The 21,624-nt window shown below is 50.7% G+C and overlaps 1 protein-coding gene across 1 annotated transcript; it reads left to right on the forward strand.

The window, feature by feature from the left end:
• Positions 1-19,543: 19,543 nt before the first annotated feature.
• On the forward strand, positions 19,544-21,082 carry GADD45G (growth arrest and DNA damage inducible gamma). Its single transcript, NM_001185129.1, is given in 4 exon segments — positions 19,544-19,689; positions 19,951-20,052; positions 20,183-20,396; positions 20,476-21,082. Coding segments are annotated over 4 exon segments (480 nt in total). The 5' UTR covers positions 19,544-19,636; the 3' UTR covers positions 20,587-21,082.
• Positions 21,083-21,624: the final 542 nt, after the last annotated feature.

A 21,624-nucleotide genomic window follows, 5' to 3' on the forward strand; every position in this document is an offset into this window, starting at 1 on the left:
ACAGCTCATGACAACACCGGATCCTTAACCCACTGAGCGAGGCCAGGGATCGAACCCACACCTCATGGTTCCCAGTCGGATTTGTTTCTGATGCACCACGACGGGAACTCCTTCTTATCTAGTTTTAAACCAGCCACTGCTGCAGAGGATGATGAAAATGACCAGAGAAACTGGGAAGAGAGAAACGAGCTCCCTTTCTCCAAGCCCGGTGGTGTTAGGTCTGTTCATGACAGCACCACGGCCCTTCCTCTCATTGACAACCTATCTAATAGACGTCTCACAGTATTTGACGAATGATTGAAAGATCACCCAGCTTCTCTTGCTTCTGAGTTATGAGTTCTTCCAACTTTAAGATTTTGGCACAACTACAAGGTAAGTAAGAGAGTGGGCTTTCTTTATAAATTTCAATGTTGCTAAGAGACTAGATTCTTTTTTTGTTTTGTTTTTGCGGCTTATGGAGGTTCCCAGGCTAGGGGTTGAATCGGAGCTGTAGCTGCTGGCCTACACCACAGGTACAGCAACACCAGATCCGAGCTGTGTCTGTGACCTACACCACAGCTCACAACAATGCTGGATCCTTAACCCACTGAGCGAGGCCAAGGATCAAACCTGCATCCTCATGGATACTAGTTGGTTTTGTTAACCACTGAGCCATGATAGGAACGCCTAAGACTAGATTCTGACTGTTTTTAATATGTAAAAGAAGATGGTAATTACGTAGCAGGATGGTGTTGATAACCAGTGTTACTAGAGTAATTATATTGCAACACACAAAAGTATCACTTTAAACTTACACAATGTTATCTACCAATTATTCTCGATTACAAAAAGAGAAGAGGGAGTTCCCGTCGTGGTGCAGTGGTTAACGATTCCGACTAGAAACCATGAGGTTTCGGGTTCGGTCCCTGGCCTTGCTCAGTGGGTTAACGATCCGGCGTTGCCGTGAGCTGTGGTGTAGGTTGCAGACTTGGCTCGGATCCTGCATTGTTTGTGCCTCTGGCATAGGCTGGTGGCTACAGCTCCGATTCGACCCCTAGCCTGGGAACCTCCATATGCTGTGGCAGCGGCCCAAGAAATAGCAAAAAAGACAAAAAAATAAAAAAGAGAAGAGAGGGTGGGCTCTGGGGTCAGAATGCCAGAGCTCAGTCCTGACTGCTTGCTGGGGCCTGGGGCACATTACCCATGAGTCTCAGTGTCCTCGTTAACTGGCATGGTAATGAGAGCAGTGCTACCCTACTGGGCTGTTATGAGATTTCAGTGAGACTGTGAAGGTTAAATGGTCAGCACAGCCCCTGATGCAGAAGTGCTCACCTGACATTATTATTATTATTATTGCTATTTTTGTCTTTTTGCCTTTTCTGGGGCCGCTCCCACATATGGAGGTTCCCAGGCTAGGGGTTGAATCGGAGCTGTAGCCACCGGCCTACGCCAGAGGCACAGCAATGCGGGATCCAAGCCGTGTCTGCAACCTATACCACAGCTCACGGCAACGCCGGATCCTTAACACGCTGAGTGAGGCTTGGGATCGAACCTGCAACCTCATGGTTCCTTGTCGGATTCGTTAACCACTGAGCCAAGACGGGAACTCCTCACCTGACATTATTATTTCTGTTATTGCTGCTGTGAATGGCATTAAAAAAAGAAATATCATCACAAAAGGATCTTTTCCGCTCAGCGAGAATCTACTCGAATTTCATTCAGATGAACAACTGCAAACCTTTTAGGAGGATGTGACGTGAACGCCGTCAACCATGTCACTTTCCAGGACTGAGTCTTGTCATGCACATTCTGTGATGGCATTCGCAGCTGATAAAATTCGAGGTCTGGTGCTCCCCGACCCCTCCAGAGGAGGAGAGGCGGGGGGCACTGCTGCCAGCTCTTTGCTCTGGCCACAGTTAACAGGTAGACTGGGAGGCTATGCCCTGGCTGGTGGCTCTCCTTGGCCCCTCAGGCAGAATTAAGAACACACAGGCTTTTGCTTTGGCCCCAGCGCAAATAAAGAATATATAGGCTTTTGGAGTTCCTGTTGTGGCTCAGCGGTTAACAAACCCTACTTGCATCCATGAGGTCATGGGTTCGTTCGATCTCTAGCCTTGCTCAGTGGGTTAAGGATCCAGCGTTGCTGTGAGCTGTGGTGTAGGTCACAGATGCAGCTCAGATACTATGTTGCTGTGGCTCTGGTGTAGGCCGGCACTCAAGCTCCGATTTGACCTCTAGCCTGGGAACCTCCAGGTGCAGCCCTAGAAAGACAAAAAAAAAAAAAAAAAAAAAAAAAAAAGGACATATAGGCTTTTACACAGCAAAGGAAACCATAAACAAAACAAAAAGACAACCTACAGAATGAGAAAATATTTGCAAATGCTGTATCTGACCAAGAGTTAATCTCCAAAGTATACAAACAGCTCATACAACTGAATATCATAAAAACAACCCAATCAAAAAAATGGGCAGAAGATCTTCATGGACATTTCTCTAAAGAAGACTTACAGATGGCCAAAAAAGCACATGAAAAGATGCTCAGCATTGCTAACTATTAGAGAAATGCAAAGCAAAACTTCACATAGGCCAGAATGGCCATCATCAAAATGTCTGCAAATGATAAATGCCAGAGAGGGTGTGGAGTAAAGGGAAACTCCTGGACTGTGGGTGGGAATGTACATTGGTACAACCACTATGGAGAACAGTATGGAGATTCCTCAAAAACCTAAAAATAGAACCGCCATATGATCCAACAATTCCACTCCTGGGCATATATCCAGTGAAAACCGTGATTCAAAAAACAAAACAAAACAAAAACACACACAAAACATATGCACCTCAGTGTTCACTGCAATGCTGTTTACAATATCCAAGACATAGAAGCAACCTAAATGTCCATCAACAGAGGAATGGTTAAAGAAGATGTGGTACATATATACAATGAAATATTACTCAGCCATAAAGAAGAACGGAATAATGCCATTTGTAGCAACATGGATGGAACTTTCACGCTAAGTGAAGTAAGCCAGACAGAGAGACACCATATGATATCACTTATATGTGGAATCTACGGGTGTGAGGGGGAGGGATAAATTAGGAATTTGGGATTAACATAAACCTAATACCATATATGAAACAGATAACCAACAAGGATCTACTATATAGCACAAGTAACAATACTCAGTATTTTGTAATAACCTGTAAGGGCAACAATTCTGAAAAAGAATGTATATATACATATATATCTATGCTATACATCTGAAACTAACACTATATGGTAAATTAAAACAAAAAAGAAGAAGAACACACAGAGGCTGGAGCCTCCTGGAATGTGAAGTTCACTCATGGAGAGAACTACCCAACTGTTCCTAGAGTGCTGCCCTGTCTTCACAAAAATGACCTGGAATGTGCAATTTTATTTTATTTTAGTTTATTTGTTTATTTTGCCTTTTTTTTTTTTTTTTCTTTTCTCTTAGGGCTGCACCTGCAACACATGGCTATAGCTGCTGGCCTATGCCACAGCCACAGCAACTCGGGATGTGAGCCACCTCTGTGACCTACAGCACAGCTCATGGCAATGCAGGATCCGTAACCCAGTGAGCAAGGCCAGGGACCAAACCCAGGTCTTCATGGATACTAGTCAGGTTCGTTACCACTGAGCCACAAAAGGAAGTCCTGGAATGTGCAATTTTAATATTTTATTTTATTTTATTATTTTTTTTTTGTCTTTTGTCCTTTTAGGGCCGTACCAGCAGCATATGGAGGTTCCCAGGCTAGGGGTCTAATTGGAGCTGTAGCCCCTGGCCCTTGCCAGAGCCACAGCAATGCCAGATCCAAGCCATATCTGTGACCTACACCACAGCTCACGGCAATGCCGGATCCTTAACCCACTGATCGAGGCCAGGGATAGAACCCGAAACTTCATGGTTCCTAGTTGGATATGTTTCCACTGTGCCATGACGGGAACTCCCAAGAGTGTGCAATTTTAAATTTATCTCCTATCTCTTCTGCAGTTCCCAGATATCTAAGCTGTCTGGTCTTTACATCCTAAGTCCTGCTGGGGTGGCAGTGTCCCCATCTGAGAGACTTATGTGCTAACTAGACTTGAGGCTTGGAGCCACCCAGTCTGAGCTGAAGGTGTCTGCAGAGCTGTCCGGGCAGACTGTGACTGGGGCCACTGTGCACCCCTGCCCATGACTTTATTTCTATCCCTGCTTTGGTGAGTTCAAATAAGCCTGTGGACATCAGGACATAAATTAGTGCTTCCCAATAAGCTCCTAAAATTTTGAGTGAATGCTACAGTTTGAAATTATGTATGTCTATATTCAGACCAAAATATATGTCTATATTCAGACCAAAATCATGGGGAAGCTCTCCAAATATCACACGCCTTGAGTTGAGAGGAGAATAAGTCAGACAGTTGAGGGTGAAGGAACCCTTGTTGAAACCTTTCAGGATAAATCCTGAAATGATTAAGAAATGATTAAGAAGTTGCTAGAGGAGTTCCTGTCGTGGCTCAGTGGTTAACGAATCTGACTAGGAACCATGAGGTTGCAGGTTCGATCCTTGGCCTCGCTCAGTGGGTTAAGGATCCAGCGTTGCAGTGGGCTGTGGTGTAGATGCGGCTCGGATCCCTTGTTGCTGTGGCTCTGGCATAGGCTGGTGGCTGCAGCTCCGATTGGACCCCTAGCCTGGGAACCTCCATGTGCTGCAGGTGTGGCACTAGAAAAGACAAAAAAAGAAAAAGAAAAGAGTTGCTAGACTGGTCTTTGTTTTCAACATCCACGAAGACTGAAAAATGCATCCCCCCACCCTCCCTAACCCCCAGCCGTTGGTTGAGCTGTGGGGTGATCACACAGCCAGCCCCTGCCCTGGGGGAGAAGAGGGGTGGGAACAGGGAGTCGACAGCTGGCCTCAGCCTCTGATTGTCCCCCTGGGCCTGACCTGAGCAGCTGCCACAGAAGCAGCCTCCCTGGGGTCACCATGTTACTTCTGCTGAGTTTGGCCCAAGTTCCAGCAATAAAATTCCCATCAGAGCGTGTGCTGTGTGTGGGGAGAGGGGCAACATCACAGTGGTGACATCTGCGTCCCAGGAGCCCGGGGGAGGGGGATTGGGGGATGGGCAGCTCTGCTCCCCCCTCACTGGGCACGTTTTCTGTCTCACGCCGCAGACAGGTGCTGGGGTGCCGGTGGAGTTCCAGGCTGGCTGAACCCATGTGAACTGAGGTTTGCAATCCTGACTCCAGGAGGGGCTCCACCCTGCATGTTGTCCAGTGTGCACAGGCCCTGCCCCCCCAAGGCTTTCCTGGTCCCGGTGGACAAACCCCTCCCAGTGTCAGGGCTGGGAGACACATGGGAGCAGCACCCCTGCTCTGTGTCTCTTGGAACCCTGGCTTTATGGTCCCTGACAAAGTGTTTGTGGTCAAATACGTCTGATATCGTGGCAGGCCCTCACCTCTCTCTCTGAAGACCCCAGGTACACCATGATGGAACAAGGCTGCGATAGGTCCTGCAGGGAGCACCAGGCTTCCTTGAACCCCATGTTTCCCAAACCTATTTAAAAATGGAGCCTGTCTGTTGCCACCCTCCCTTTTACCAGGGAGAGGGTTCCATCTGGCTTTAGTTTGAGAAGCTGATCCAGAGATTTATCCCCTGGGATGCTGCCTAGTCTGAAGGTGGGCTGGAGCCTCTCCCCCGATCACACGTTCCCCACTTGACCCACTGGGTTGGATTGGACTTTGTGAGTTTGCATTGCAGGAGCCGTGTGGGCTGCCCCTCAGCCAACACCTGTGCATCATCTTGCAGACTTTGCTTGGCAAACTCTTCCACTCCCGTCTCCTTGACCTTGGGGAGCTCCTATCAGGGCTGCAAGAAGAGTTGGGTGGTAATGGTCAGGAGGGTAGGGGGTGCTTGGTGGATCTTCTGGACCACATGGACCATGGACTTCCTGCAGTCAGAGCCCAGGTCCTGCCCAACCCCCGCCCCAGCCTGCTACCTTGAGCGTAGTACGTGCTCAACTAATGATGGTGGCCGAGGTGGAACTGAGCTGCCTGCCTGCCCTTCCTCCCCCTGGTTCAAGCAGAGCTGGCTTTTGGAAACCAGCAAGGATTGCTGCAGGGCACATGGGTCTTCCTTAGGAAGCACTTTCTGACCCAGCAGAGTTTGGTCGGTGGATACACTGTCGGCAGTGGAAGCAGGGAGGACCTCTAGGCTCAGAGCTGACTGGTGTCGGGGACCACACTGGCTTCTGATCATTGGTGATGGGGACAGTGGCCGTGCAGTGACAGTCAAACTTTCTCAGAGGCCTGCTCTCAGTAGGCTCCTGGACATGCCGTTCTCTGCATTCCCACCAGGGTTTCTGGGTTATGGGGGGTCCCAAACGGCATTGCACTCCCGTAGGCGACAGCATCCTCCAGAGTGCCTGGCAGCCTGGCAGAGCAGTGAGTGGGGGTGGTCTGGCCTCCTTGGGTTGACCTGTTTTGCAACAATCATGTCACACACACGGACACACAGACACACAGACACACACAGTCAGGCCCAGCACACATGGTCAAACAGGCTGGTAGTGTGCCCTGGAGGGCATGGTGGGGGACACCCGTGGGTGATCAAGCCACTAGATTTTCCCTTCCAACAAGGACTCGGCAGGATGGCTTTGCAGGAGGAGAGGCCTCCAAGTGGGGCCTGGGACCTGCTGGCTGTCCAGAGCCTGCTGCCAGAGGGGCCGCTTTTCCCATCCCAGCTGCCATCTGTACAGGGAAAAGGACAAGGTTGCAGCCCCCCAGAGCCACATCTGTGTCATTAAATGCTCAGTGTAAAGGGCTGGGTGGAAAATTCCTTTTGCATCTCAGGGAACCCCCAAGACAATGTGACCCTTATCTGTAGAAGTTGAGGAGGGGCTTTATCTGAAACGTCTGCAAATAGCTCACATTTTGGAAAGATGTATGAGAATGGCCAGCAGAGCTGGGTCTGAAAAATGGAGGGCCTAGCTTCACGGATTCTGGTCCCCCCTCTTTGGCCACAGGTGCTCAGGTGAGCAGTCAGTTTCATTTGCGGGTGGACCATCCCCAAGCATTGCTGCATTTTACTGATAAAGGGAAATGTTGTGTAAATTTTCTGAGATGAGCCAGCTGAATTTTGTCACATTGCACGTCTATGACCCTGCGTCATGCATTCTCCCTCCTCCCCTTCTATTTTTTTTTTTTGTTTTATTTTTTTTAGGGCTGCACCCACACCTGTGGCATATGGGGTCCAATCGGAGCTACAGCTGTCAGCCTACACCACAGCAGCAATGCAGGATCCGAGCCACATCTGCGACCTACACCACAGCTCATGGCAATGCCAGATCCTAACCCACTGCGCAAGGCCAGGGATTGAATCTGCAACCTCATGGTTCCTAGTCGAATTCATTTCTGATGTACTGCGATGGGGACTCCTCTCCTCCCCTTCTAGGATTCACTTCTTCACCCGTTCACTTGCTTAGATACTGCCTTGCACCTCTGGAGAGGCTGGTGCTTGACTGGGTGTGGCAGGTCCCTCACCTTCCCATTGCCTAGAGGGGCCCTCCCATCACCCATCTCTTCTTCCCTTTTCCCTCCTCCTCTTTCCTGGTCTGGTCTGTGTCACCCATGTGGTCCCCAAGCCTGAGAAGCAGGGGTCCCCATCTTTTTGTTTTGTTCCTTTCCCACCTGGAGTGAAGCAGACATCTTCCTTTATTCATCTAGTGCCTTTTTCTTAAGGGGACGGTGTGAAGGTCAAGGGCAAAGCTCGTCATTCGAGCATCACCCTCGGGGAAGGAGAGAGGCTGGGAAACCCTGGCGGGCAGAGTGTCTTGATGCAGCCTGTGCCCGGCTTCACCGAGGAATGGGAAGGGAGGTTGGGGATAGCAGCGGCTAAAGCCGGGGCCAGGGCCAGCCTTTGGTCCACCTGATACGACAGTGTTGCCAGCCTCTTTCTCATTTGTCCTGGCTTCCTGGGCCAGCATGCACGTTCCTCCCCCTGGGCCGGAGTCGCTAGGTGGGACGGCTGGAGGAAGGTACTGGTCAAATAGATTATCTTGGGAAGAGGGATCAGCCCCTTCAGGGATGCAGCACAAAGGGAGGAGCTGGGCAGGGGACCCTGTCAGTCCCTCAGAGTTGGGTCACCTGTCGTGGAGGCTGGAGCATCCTAATGGATAGAGCAACTGCTGATCCCCTTGTCCAGAAACTAGGCTCGTCCTGCTGTGGACTCTCTGGAAAGGGAACTACACCATCCAGGCTCCCCTCTGGGCTATTTAAAAAATTAATATTCAAGTTTAATGGGAGTCCAGGGAAACTAGGAAAAATTTCCTGTGCACCCAAAATACCGGGGGCGGGATGTGAATGAATTACATTCCTAACAATGGCCCTTAAGTCAGGGCTCGGATTTGCAGCTGAATTTTCTTCAGCGGAACCTCTGCCTTTGTACCAGTAACAATGCTGTCTAAACTGCTGGCTGACTTCCACCATCTCTCTGCAGAGCACTCACTACTTGAAAAGGGTAAATTAGTGCCTTTTGGAGTTCCTGTTGTGGCTCAGTGGTAATGAACCCGACTGGTATCCATGAAGTGGCAGGTTTGATCCCTGGCCTCGCTCCGTGGGTTAAGGATCTGGCATTGCCATGAGCTGTGGTGTAGGTCACAGACATGGCTCGTATCTGGCGTGGCTGTGGCTGTGGCCTAGGCCGGTGGCTACAGCTTGGACTAGACCCCTAGCCTGGGAACCTCCATATGCTTCGGGTGCGACCCTAAAAAGACAAAAATAAATAAATAAATAAATAAAGAGCAGCTTCAGCTCTATCACCATTAATTTTCTGACTGATTATTTTGCTATGGTCTATGGAATTAGGAAAATATCCTTGTTTGAGGTAATATACATGAAGGATGCAGTGGTAAAGAGGCAGCATGCTTGAGGCTTAGTCTCGAGTGGGTCAGAAAAATACACATATTTGAGGAAGAGAGAAAAGGATAAAACCAACGGAGTGAAATGGGGGAACCAAGTGAAGGATACACAGGAACACCTGGTTGGGCTATGCTTGCAACTTTCCTATGTCTGAAGTTTTGTCAAAATTAAAAAAATCAGCGGGTTGAGGAGCTGGTGTCACTGCTTGGGCTTTGGTTAGAGCTGTGGCGTGAGTTCCATCCCTGGCCTGGACACTTCTGTGTGCCAATAAATAAATAAAAAAATAAATAATGCACATTAAAAAAAAATGTAAGCTATCTCCAAAACACTACCTGGAGACAGCTTATATCTCTCTCCACGAGGACGGTCTGGGGAGGCTACATGGTCAGGTGGGGACCCAGGACTGTCCCTATGCTGCCCCTTCCCCACTTGCACAGGTCACCATCAAGACCACAGAGAGGAAAAAAACTGACGTTAACTCCTATTTGAGCAAGTGACCTGCAAGTTCACACTCCACGGGCTGCCGCTGAGTCAGGTGAACAAAGGAGATGGGGGTGCAGCGTCCCTCCGCCGGGGGACCGCGGGCAAAAGAGAAATGCTATTCCGCGGAATAGGGGGAGCGGACTTGGGGGGACCAGCAGCCTGCCTCCTTCCTCTCTCTCCAATTCAGAGGTCGTTTGACAGATGGCCACAGGCTTGATGAATTTCAAGGTTGTACATGGAGGTCAAATGCCCCACATCTATCAGTGCTCAATGGTGGCCTCCCCTGGGTGCCTCAAACATCCAAACAGGTTGTAGTCCAGATCAGCTCCTCGTCCGGCTCCTTGCTTTCTGCTGTCCTTCCTGTCCTCAGCCTGTCAGGGCTCACCTGTCCTGCTGTCCCTGCTGCCTGGAAGGTGGGTAAGTTCTGCCCCAGCCCCCACGCCTCTGGGCCCAGTTCACGCCCATCACCCTCGACCAGCGTCTCCAGCAGCGTGTCACGCACTCGCATGCCATGGGCCTCACCGCAGTGTTACTAAGATGCGGTCTCAGTTTGTAGGGCTGAGCAGGGCTGAGGCTCTGCACTTCTGACGGTGCTGAGGGAGGCTGATGCTGCAGGCCTGGGGCAGAGCTGAGTCCTTTGGAGATGAAGGTGCCAGCATGGCGATAGCCACCGAGAGCAGGAGAGCAGGATCGTGGGTGGAGTAGATGAATCGGGCTGCATCAGCCCGCAGAGCTACCCTTGTCTGAGATGGACACCTTGTGGGGTCCTTTGTCCAAAACTAGTAGTATTTTGGAAAGTTGCCTTGCAGGTCCCTTTAAGTTTAAATTTGCTTGTGAATTCATAAGAAAATAAAAATCCATATACTTCTACATTATGTGGCTGATGAAGGGCGTTCAGAACGCCAAACGACTAGGGGAGATTCAGACACTTCTTTGTTTTATTTTATCTTATTTTATTAATTAATTTTTATTTTTTTAGGGCCTCACCCACGGCATATGGAAGTTCCCAGGCTAGGGGTTGAATGAGAGCTGTTGCTGCCGGCCTACACCACAGCTACAACAAACCCAGATGCAAGCCGTGTCTGCGACCTATGCTGCAGCGCTACAGCAATGCCGCATCCTTAACCCAACGTGCAAGGCCAGAGATAGAACCTGAGTCCTCATGGATACTAGCCAGGTTCCTTACCACTGAGCCATCATGGGAACTCGCTATTTTACTTTTTTATTTTATTTTATTTTATTTATTTTATTTTAATGGCTGCACCTGTGGCATGTAGGAGTTCCCAGGTGAGTGACTGCATCTCAGCTGCAGCTGCAACCTATGCTGCAGCTGTGGCAACACCAGATCTTTAACCCACTGTGCCCAAGCTGGGGATGGAAACCATGCCTCCACAGAGACCCAAGCTGCAGTGGGTTAAGAATCCCCAGAGCATTTCTAATTTGAAAGGAAAGCAGGTGTATGAGTCCCTGGGATTCCCGCCCACAGGGCCAAGTGCTGTATGGGCTGGGTCTCAGAGAAGCTGTCTAGTGGTGAGCCCAGGTCCCTACCCATGGTGTGGCAGCATAAAGAGGAGGTTTGCCTGAGGTCTGGCAGAAGATGGCCAGAATCCCAGCTCTGTGATTAGCTCTGTAATCTTGGGCATGTCATTCATTTCCCTGGCACTCAGTTTTTCCATCTGTAAAGTGGGCAGCAGTATTACAGCTGACACACAGTACTCCCAGTGGCTGGCTCTGATCTCTCGTTGTTGGCGTGTCTTAGTGTGTTCACACCATGCATTTCTACCAGGAACAAACCCTACAGGAGTATCCTCTAGATCTGCCTGACTTTACAGAGGCTGCTTATTGATGGCGCTGCTGCTCCTGCAGATTAACAGCAGTGCGTGACCAGAGTCTGCTGGCAACCTAGGCTACATTTTTTTCTTTTTCAGGGCTGCACCCATGGCATATGGAAGTTCCCAGGCTAGGGGGCTAAATTGGAGCTATGGTTGCCGGCTTACACCACAGCCACAGCAACATTGGATCTGAGCCACATCTGCGACCTACCCTACAGCTCATGGCAACGCTGGATCCTTAACCCACTTAGCGAGGCCAGGGATCGAACCCGCTTCCTCATGGATACTAGTTGGTTTCGTTACCAGGGAGTCATGACCGGGAGCTCCCAACCTGGGCTATTTTTTAGAGCTAAAAGCTATATTCTCCTTTGCCACAAGATGGCACTCTGCACTCATGAAATTCACCAAAGACACCATCAGATACCGGTTCCCAAGGAAAGACAAATATTTTTTTGAAATATTTTTTTCCTTAGACGACCTCCTTATTTTTTGTGGACCTAGTGGTTTGCCCCAAAGGCTCTGGAAAAGGTTTTGCAGAGAAGTTTGTCTCACCTCTCTTGGTAGAGGGCAGGAGCTCCAGAGCCAGCCGATCTGGGTTCACAGCCCAGCTTTGCCACCTTCTGGCTGTGTGATCTTTGGCAAGTTGCTTAACCTCCCTGTATTTTACATCTGACGATGGTGACAACAGTACTTCCCTAACATGATCATAATGGGGATTAAATAATGTTTTTCAACAGCTGGGAATAGTGCCTGACACATGGCAAGTCCTATAAAAATCTGGAAAATAAAATCTTAATACTAATACTACTGCTAATAAAATACTCAAGAATTGCTCCGCTCTTTTCAAATGTATGAAATTCAACAGTGAAAAATTGAACTGCACCTGCAAGAGTCAAAAATAGGCTGAGTGTCTACTCAAATATTTTGAGTTTTTAGGATCTCCAGTGTATTATGTAAAAAATTTTCAGAATTTATTGCCTTAATTCCTTTCTGGAAAGTAGACGTTTTTGCCAAAAGAAGAGTGAAAAAATTTTATCCATTGCTCCTGGTTAAAATGTGCATCTTGGTGAACTGCCTGTGGACGCAAAGGTGTATGTCCAGGTGTTTGGCTGCTGGTCGCCCCCATGTGCCTTGGGTGTAAGTGTGGCTGAGATTTCATCCCAGTCATTCCAGAGTTAATCTCTGAGTGCCGTGTAACCACTTCACTCATCAGGGAACAAACCTGTGTCAAATGGCAAGATGAGCCGCTCAGGAGTCAAAGGTCACACCCCTTCCCAGAAGCACAGCCCTGCAGACGTCTGGCTTCTTGATCTGTTACCATATGGTCAAAAATCACTCAGAATCATGCCTGAAGTAGGAGTCAGGTCGACGATGTCTGGCACTGAGGTTATTATCCACACAAAGTTTGAATCTGTATTACCTAAAATTGAATGGAGAATGTTTAATTTGCAGCAAAGCATAACCAAAAAAAAAAAAAAGATCATCTATAATCTCACTCTTTCAAAATATAATCACCATGTCTATTTTGATTTTTTGGCACGACAGTCAAGTGCACTAAATGTTTTTGTACAACCAGAAGCACATACATCTGAATATTGCTTTTCCGCATTCCATCTGAGTGAGGCTTTCTCATGCCCTGAAATCCTCTTCAAAACACTTATTTATGATCTTGTAATGTCTCCTTTATGGCTACATCAGGATTTAATGCACATCCCCTATGGTGGCTTCTGATTTACATTATTAGAAGAAATTCTGCAATAAACATTTCCTTGTAGTATATACTTTTGAATGCACTTCTTTAGGAGAACTTAAGAAAAGTAGCTGTAATGAGTTAACAAGCATGGACTTGTTTTTAAATAAAAAAAAGTTTGTTTAAAATTTTATTGAAGAAGAGTTGATTTACAGTGGGTTAATTTCTGCTGTACAGCAAAGTGATTCAGTATGCATATATGTATGTATGTATGTATATACACACATATTCCTTTTCATATTCTTTTTATGACTGCACCTGCTGCAGCATATGGAAGTTCCCGGGCTAGAGGTCAAACTGGAGCCACAGCACCCCAGATCCAAACTACATATCCAACCTGTGCCAAAGCTTGTGGCAATGCTGGGTCCTTAACTCACTGAGTGACCTGAGCTGCTGCAGTGACAATGCCAGATCCTTAACCTGCTGCACCAAAGGAGAACTCCAACATGGATTTTTTTTTTTTCTTTTTTGTTTTTAGGGCCGCACCTGTGACATATGGAAGTTCTCAGGCTAGGGGTCGAATTGGAACTATGCTGCTGGCCTACACCACAGCCACAGCAACGTAGGATCTGAGCCTTATCTGCCACCAACATCATAACCACAGCAACGCTGGGACCCGACCCAGTGAGCAAGGCCAGGGATTGAACTCGCATCCTCATGGGTACTAGTCAGATTCATTTCCTCTGAGCCACAATGAGGACTTCTCGAATGACTTCTTTTTTTTTTTTTTTTTTTTCTTTTTGCCAATTCTTGGGCCACTCCCGTGGCATATGGAGGTTCCCAGGCTAGGGGTTGAATCAGAGCTGTAGCTGCCGGCCTACACCACAGCCATAGCAACGCTGGATCCGAGCCGCGTCTGCAACCTACACCACAGCTCACGGCAACGCCGGACCCTTAACCCACTGAGCAAGGGCAGGGATCGAACCCTCAACCTCATGGTTCCTAGTCGGATTCGTTAACCACTGCGCCACGATGGGAACTCCCAAATGGCTTCTTTTTATCTTGCACCTTAAACCATTCACTAACTTTTTGCTTAAGGTCAAAGTAATGTAAGCAGCAAAAATTGGCTTTGAGCTCTTTTCTGCTAACTGCACCCCCCAACATCCTCCTGCCTTTTCTGGGTGTTTATGTACTTACTTACTTGTTTAAAGTATTTTTCAGAACAACAGGAGGGCTTTCAGTCAGGAAGTTCTGTGGCTCTAGTAATCTAAAATATGCTATATGTTAATGTTTTCAGAAAGGTGACCATATAGCATCCTAGCTAACTGTATACTGACAAAAGTTTACCCCAAACTGAAATGCCTCTGGGGGCCAGGCTGGGGGCTAAATGTGCCAGCAGGCCTAATGTGATATTTGCAAGATGTTTAGAGTAACATGAAAAGCGTGTGCCACCCACCCCCACCTACAGAAACAAGTCAGACGTGAATTTGCGAGTTGTTTTAGAACACCGCGCACCAAACAAAACCTGAATGTGAGCCAAACGGTGACCAGGCGTGACCTTTAGAAACTCCCCCTGAGGTTCAGGAAGGGGCAAAGGGCGGATCTTCACTTCACGGCGGGGGTGGACTGAGGCTCCGAAGACTTGGGCACACAGTCAAGCCCGATAGGACAGCTCATGTGTGGCTTGTCAGGATTCTCAGCTAGTGTCACTGCCCATGGCTGTGACACGTATCACAGATCATTTCTTACTTATGAGAGACAAAGTACCCGGTGCATAAATGATGCCCCTCCCATAATTCAGGGATTTCACTGAGCGAATGTAACTCTCCCACCTGCTACGCAATCGCTCACCCAAGAATAATTGCTTCTTCCAGAAAGCCCTCTCCATGTGGGGAGTGACCCCAGATGTCCTGCTTGTGCTATGTGGGGACTTCCCCTTTTCCGTTTCCTGTTTCCTGTCCCAGCTGTCATCTGAAGCCTCTGCCTCGCAGCCCTCACATTTCACCCGGGGATGCCTGCCCACCCACCCCCCCGGGGCCGGGCGATGGGTGGGGGGGCGCCACTGTACCCTGCCTGTTGGACGCTGGGATGCATCTGAGATGACGCTGCTGGATTTTAAGTAATAGGTTTGTGCCTTGCACCGAGATTTGTTTTGTTTTGTTTTTTGAGTTAACATAGTCAATGCTGCATTGCTGTTCACCCCACCGTCTATGAGTTTTGGAGAATAAACCCAATACTCTTTCTGAAACTCAGGAAGGCCTAGAGAAGGGTCTGGACAGAGAGGGTTGAGGATGAGGGAGTAAGAGCAAGGCCCAGACCTTTTGGAGAGGGGCCAATCCAGATCGCTGCAAAAGGAGACACGTCCTACAGAATCTGGGACACCAATGATGCTTACTCTATTTAAGCTCATCTTTTTTTTTTTTTTTTTTTTTTTTTGGTCTTTTTGCCTTTTCTAGGGCTGCTCCCATGGCATATGGATGTTCCCAGGCTAGGGGTTGAATCAGAGCTGTAGCCCTACACCAGATCCACAGCAACTTGGGATCCGAGTCACGTCTGTGACCTACACCACAGCTCACGGAAACACCAGATCCTTAACCCACTGAGCAAGGCCAGGGATCGAACCTGCGACCTCATGGTTCCTAGTCAGATTCGTTAACCACTGCGCCACGATGGGAACTCCTCATCTTTTTTTTTTAGGGCTGCACTGGAGGCACATGGAGGTTCCCAGGCTAGGGATTGAATCGGAGCTATAGAGGCCAGCCTACACCACAGCCACGGCAATGTGGGATCTGAGCCGTGTCTGCGACCTACACTACAGCTCACGGCAATGCCAGATCCTTAACCCACTGAGCAAGGCCAGGGATCGAACCCGGAAACTCATGGATACTAGTCGGATTTGTTTCTGCTGTGCTATAACAGGAACTCTCTAAGCTCATCTTTTAAGAACTTGACAGTTTTATGTTGTTTTCAAACTTCGGTTCCTTTTCAAAGTTTGCAAATGCAAAGGGGATGAGCAGGTCACATAAAAGAACAAAGCACCTGGGTATCTGCAAAGGGGCATGGTGGGGACTTTGGTGAGGTGAACAACACTGCTCGGCCTGGGGGGGGGTCCCTGGGTCCTCCTCCAGGTGATGGTCACCGTGGTGGTGGGGGAGGGGTGGCTGCAGGCACATGGCGTCCACATCTTGCCATTTTTCAAGAGAAGCGGGAAATTCAGATTTTTTTTTTGTCTTTTTTTTTGCTATTTCTTGGGCCACTCCCCCGGCATATGGAGGTTCCCAGGCTAGGGGTCGAATTGGAGCTGTAGCCACTGGCCTATGCCACAGCCACAGCAACGCGGGATCCGAGCTGCGTCTGCAACCTACACCACAGCTCACGGCAACGCCGGATCATTAACCCACTGAGCAAGGCCAGGGACCGAACCCGCAACCCCATGGTTCCTACTCGGATTCGTTAACCACTGAGCCACGACGGGAACTCCGGGAAATTCAGATTTTTATGTGAGAGTGCCTAAAGAAAGATAGCAATGACTTTTGACATTTCTGAAGGAACCTTCCCTGCAGGCCGCACCGAGCTCTGGGTAGCCTGTCTGTGCCCTGCAGCCTCTGTGAGGCTGTCCTCATAAGGGGACTGAACCTGCTATTTAATGACAGAGCTAGGGCACACTCTGAAAGCAACTAATTTCAGAAAATGCAAAGGGGACTGGCTTATAAAGTTTACTGCTTGCCTAAACTTACTAATTTGCATACCCAAATGAATAGTGATCTCCACCCAGCATTTTAGTCAGATCACGGCAGTGACCGAGAAGTTTTAATAAACCAAAAGGTTTTTGAAACAGAGCATCCCCGAGGCTGTCCCTTTAGTAAAGTCACCATCACCTTCCTGATTAAGATCAGGGGAAGGTTTAGGGGTGCAGTCATAGGGAGTTTGGGTGACATCACCGCCTCTTAGGACTCAAGGCTGACACTTGGGCTGAAAGTGGTTTGGGGGATGGGGGGGCCGCACAGCAGGATGGATGGGCATTGGCTATTGTCAACCATCTTCTGTCTCTGGGTGGGCCGGGAGGGCACCCAAAGATACTTGTAATGGGGTGCTGGCTTTGCCCCCCTCCTCCCCTTAGTCTGACCAGCAAACTTGAAATGGGCTGTTCCTGACCCAGTAGCTTTTGCATTTGTCTAAACTGCAGGGGTGGGGGCTGGGGGGTAGGGGTGGGAGGTGGGGGGTGGGGGGTAGGGGTGGGGGGTGGGGGGTGGGGGTGGGGGTCTAGTGGAGGGCCCTCTTAGCTTCCAGACACAATGTTTCTTTCCTAATTGTGATGAAGGCTTTGGGGCCATTCTGCCTGACCCAATAAACCCATGTGAAGCCATATCCTATGTCAGAGAGGTGGGTTTTCCTGAAATTGAATACCTTAAAAATGTGAGTGAAGTAGAATAGCCCCCAGGGGTTGTCAATCAGCCTTCTTCCTCCAGGCTGGCTCAGTGCCAACTGGAAAAGCTGTCTCCTGTCCCCCCCTCCCCAGGGGCCTTTCTCTAGGAGGAGGGGCTGAGGCCTGCTGTGGGGGGAGATTTCTAGTGTTTTAAGTTGGGGGGTGGGTAAGCACTGAGATGTCAAATAGGTCTCATTTTTGCAACAATTCCTGGGGACATGGAACTAATACATTTTAAGGAGTGTTTAATAACTTACTTTTAAAAACGATTTTTATTTTTTCCATCATAGCTGGTTTACAGTCTTCTGTCAGTTTTCCACTGCACAGCAAGGTGACCCAGTCACACATACATGTATACATTCTTTGTCTCACATTATCATGCTCCATCATAAGTGACTAGATATAGTTCTCAGTGCTATAAAAACAGTTTGAGTGTTTAATAATTTAATTAGAGCAATACCTAAGTCTCAATCACTTAAGAAAAAACACTTTATCCAATCAAGGCCCACCATCATTTTAAACACCACCAACAACGAACGAGAAGATACAGTAGCAAATAATCACCGCCTGATGCCGTCTGACTCCCGCTGTTATAAAACGCCTCGGATTTCAGGGATATGAGGTAAGCAAAGACCCAATTCTTGGCATCAGGAAGTGGCCTGCTTTCGCAGCTGTCCTCTGGCAGCTGGCCACCGGGTGGCGCAAAACGCCAGCGCACTCGGCTGTTTTTCTTACCCGTTATCTCCGGTCTTGCACCAGAGCCTGGGCTTCCAGCGAATTCACCCCGGCCCGCAAACAGTCCTGTCCAGTCTCTAAGGCCTCATCTAGAAAAGAGGGGCAATGGAATGCACCGCAGCACTGGTTTCAACGTAGAGCAGAGAGATGCAGACACCAAAAGTGATAAGTTGAGTGAGCGAAGGGTCTTTTCGTTTGTCCCCAACTCCTTCCGGCGTGGGTTTTGCAGCCTTTCTTCTGACTTCTGTTAATACGCAGCTTGGAGGGAGCTCAGCCGACCCTACCAGGGCAGCTCCTTGACCAGGAGGCTGCAGGCCAAGTCACTAGTGGTCAATGCAAGTGTAGGGGAGGGAGGTGGTCAGGATCTTTCCTGCCGGCCTGTAGATGGCGCTCCGGGAAAGATATTCCGAGCCGCGTTCCCCAAGCTCTAGGGGCCTGGAGCCAAGGGGTCCGGGCTGAGCGCAGCCGGCTGTGTAAATGGTGCAGCAGCCAGGTGTTCCTTCCAACTGCCACCGCTGTTCCGCACGTGTGCAAGGACCCGGTGGGGCGGAATTACATGCAAACGTGCCGCTGGTGCAGCAGGGCCTGTGCGGGGGTGGGGGTGGGGAGCCGCGCACCGAGGAGGGCAGGAGCGGCACGCGGCCCCGACCCCCACGCGCCAGGCAGCCCGGCGACCCCCACGAGCGGCAGGGCCCTACCCACCCCACCCAGCGGCAGGTGGACAGTGTCGCTATGAAGAGAAAGCTTCGATTGTCCCTCCCACAAACCGCCACACGCCAGACCTCCGCTATTGTGCGTCCTCCATAGAAATGCAAACGAGCCGCGTGCGCCGGCCGCAATCTGCTCGGGAGCCCCGGCGCCCCGCAGCGCTCTGCAGAGGGCGGGGAGCTCGGGTGGGACTTTCCAGCGCGACGGGGTCGGAGCCTTGATTCTGCAGGGAGAACCTCGCATTCCGGGCCCTAGTGTCAGGTGGAGGGAGCTGCGCCCGGGCCTTTTGCAAGCTTAAAGCCAGGACTGTGTGTTTTTAAGTTCCGCTTTAAAAGCTACTGTCTCATAAACTCCAAATTAAGAGTAAAGAAAAAATAGAAAGGTAACAACAAAAATAAATGCAAAAATAAATTCATTAGATTCTCCAACGGTGCATTTCACAAATTGCAGCGTACTATTAGCTAGCAAGGGTTTGGCTTTTTTTTTTTTTTTAAACTTTTCCCTTTTAAGGACTTAAAAACAAAAAGGCTAGATGAAATCTGCAGGCTCCAGGCTGCCTGGTAACACCCCGACAAAAGCAGCAGATTTGAGGCATTGTCATCCCCCGCACCCCTCCCCACGTGGCCTTCTGGCACGAGCCGCCGGCCGCCGCCTCATTTGCATCAGAAAGCGGGCGCCGGCCAATGGGCGCGCAGGCTTGCGCCAGCTGGCGGCGCCGAAGACCCAGCCTATATAAAGGCGCGCGGCGGGACCCGGGCTCACTCGCTGGCGGTGGGCACGCCGAGCAGAGCTGCGGGCTGATCTCTCTTCGCTCGCGTCCGCTCCGCCCTCTGCTTTTGTGGATAACTTGCTGCTTGCGGATCGCAACATGACTCTGGAAGAAGTTCGCGGCCAGGATACGGTTCCAGAAAGCACGGCCAGGTAAGTCCGCGCTGAGCGCCGAACGTCTCAGGGCTCCGGGATCCTGGTCCTGCCCTGGCCGCGGCTGGTTGGGCGCAGTCTTCGAAACCTTCCGGGGTGGGGGTCCGCTGGGTAGAAGTCAGGCCCAAGTGTTTCCGCTGGGCTGGGGGTGCGGCACTGGGCTGGAGCGCCGGAGTCGGGCGCCGGGGGTGCCTCCCAGGGCTCGGGGGTCCTGGCTCACCCTCCGGCCTGTCCACGCTCATGGCGGTGGCTCCTCCACAGGATGCAGGGCGCCGGGAAAGCACTGCACGAGCTGTTGCTGTCGGCGCAGCGACAGGGCTGCCTCACCGCCGGCGTCTACGAGTCCGCCAAAGTCCTGAATGTGTGAGTATAGACGCGGTCCGGGCGAGGCGGCCGGGGGCGGGCAGAGCGGCAAGGGAGACCGGGGAGAAGGCGGCACGGGGCACCCGGGGCACACCGATCTGACCTCTTCACCTCCTTCTCGCTCGCGCAGGGACCCCGACAACGTGACCTTTTGCGTGCTGGCTGCTGACGAGGAAGACGAGGGCGACATTGCGCTGCAAATTCACTTCACTTTGATCCAGGCGTTCTGCTGTGAGAACGACATCGACATCGTGCGTGTGGGCGATGTACAGCGGCTGGCGGCGATCGTGGGCACCGGTGACGAGGCGGGCACGCCGGGAGACCTGCATTGCATCCTCATTTCGGTGAGTGTCGCCTCCATCCCGATGTCATCCCTGCCCTTGCCAGCGGCCAGCCCGGTTGACCTCTGGACTCTCTTCGCAGAACCCCAATGAGGACGCGTGGAAGGACCCCGCCTTGGAGAAGCTCAGCCTGTTCTGCGAGGAGAGTCGCAGCGTCAACGACTGGGTGCCCAATATCACCCTCCCCGAGTGACAGCCCGGCGGGGGTCTTGGTCTGATCGACGTGGTAACGCCCCGGGGCGCCTAGCGCGGGGCTGGCTCTGTGGATGCGCCCTAGGAGGGCGCCCGAGTGCGGCGTGGAGACTGGCAGGCGCCGGCGCGTGGAGAGCGGCGAGGAGGTGCGGCTCCCTCCCGAGGAGGGGCCCGGCGGCGACAGGGGCAGGCTGGCCCCAGCCCAGGACTCTACAAGTGTGGGGAGCGGTTGCTCGCCCAGGAAGGCCGGAGGCGGGACGTTGGCCGCGCGGCCGGGAAGGACAGACTGGCCGGGCAGGCGTGACTCAGCAGCCTGTGCTCCCGGCAGAAAGGAGGGGAAAGGCAAGGCCAGGAGGCCTGGACTTGTACAGTAACAGAAGCTCTGACGGACTTAGCAGTAGGCACTGCTGTTTCAAAACGGATCCGGGCGATGCTTCGTTTTCTAAAGGATTATGCTGCTGCAGCGTTGAGTCTTACAATAAACTTACTGAAAAAAACTTAACTCTCTTTATTGAGGGCAGGGGATCTTTGTCTGAGGGGAAGGTGGTTAGCGGGATTGCTGACGATTTCTGAAATTCCCGGAACTCGCTGGCACCTGTTCCATCTTCCTGTTAGGGCTGAATTACAGGCTCCCGGGGTGCTCGAAGTGGGGGAGGGGGCGTTGGCTGGGTGTTAGCAGAACTTGAGCCGTGCCCTCCTCTCCCTTTAGGAAGATTTTTACACTCGCAAGATAGGAGCATACTTGGGATAAGCCATCAGTGCAGCAGCTGGCCATCCAACCTGATAACGGAGGCCTTTCCTTTCCCTCCCCTCCTCCTTCTCTCCCCTCTGCCCCCTCCCTTCCAACAGCTGCTTATCGAACAGCTTGCAGGATGCAGGCAGCTCCTTCCTGTGCAATGAGCATTGCCTTCTGCAGGGGCTGCCCTTTGTGGTCCCTGAGGATGGCGGCAGACTGCTCTGAGGAACCTTTTTATCTCAAAGGGATGGCGCTTAGAGCAATGTCACCAAGGTATTAATATCGCATATGACATGATGACTG

This window comes from Sus scrofa, chromosome 14, assembly GCF_054392235.1.
Source record: "Sus scrofa isolate SSC_HxYL_T2T_F1_AM1 chromosome 14, Sscrofa_HxYL_maternal_Yorkshire_Landrace_v2.0, whole genome shotgun sequence".
NCBI lineage: Eukaryota > Metazoa > Chordata > Mammalia > Artiodactyla > Suidae > Sus > Sus scrofa.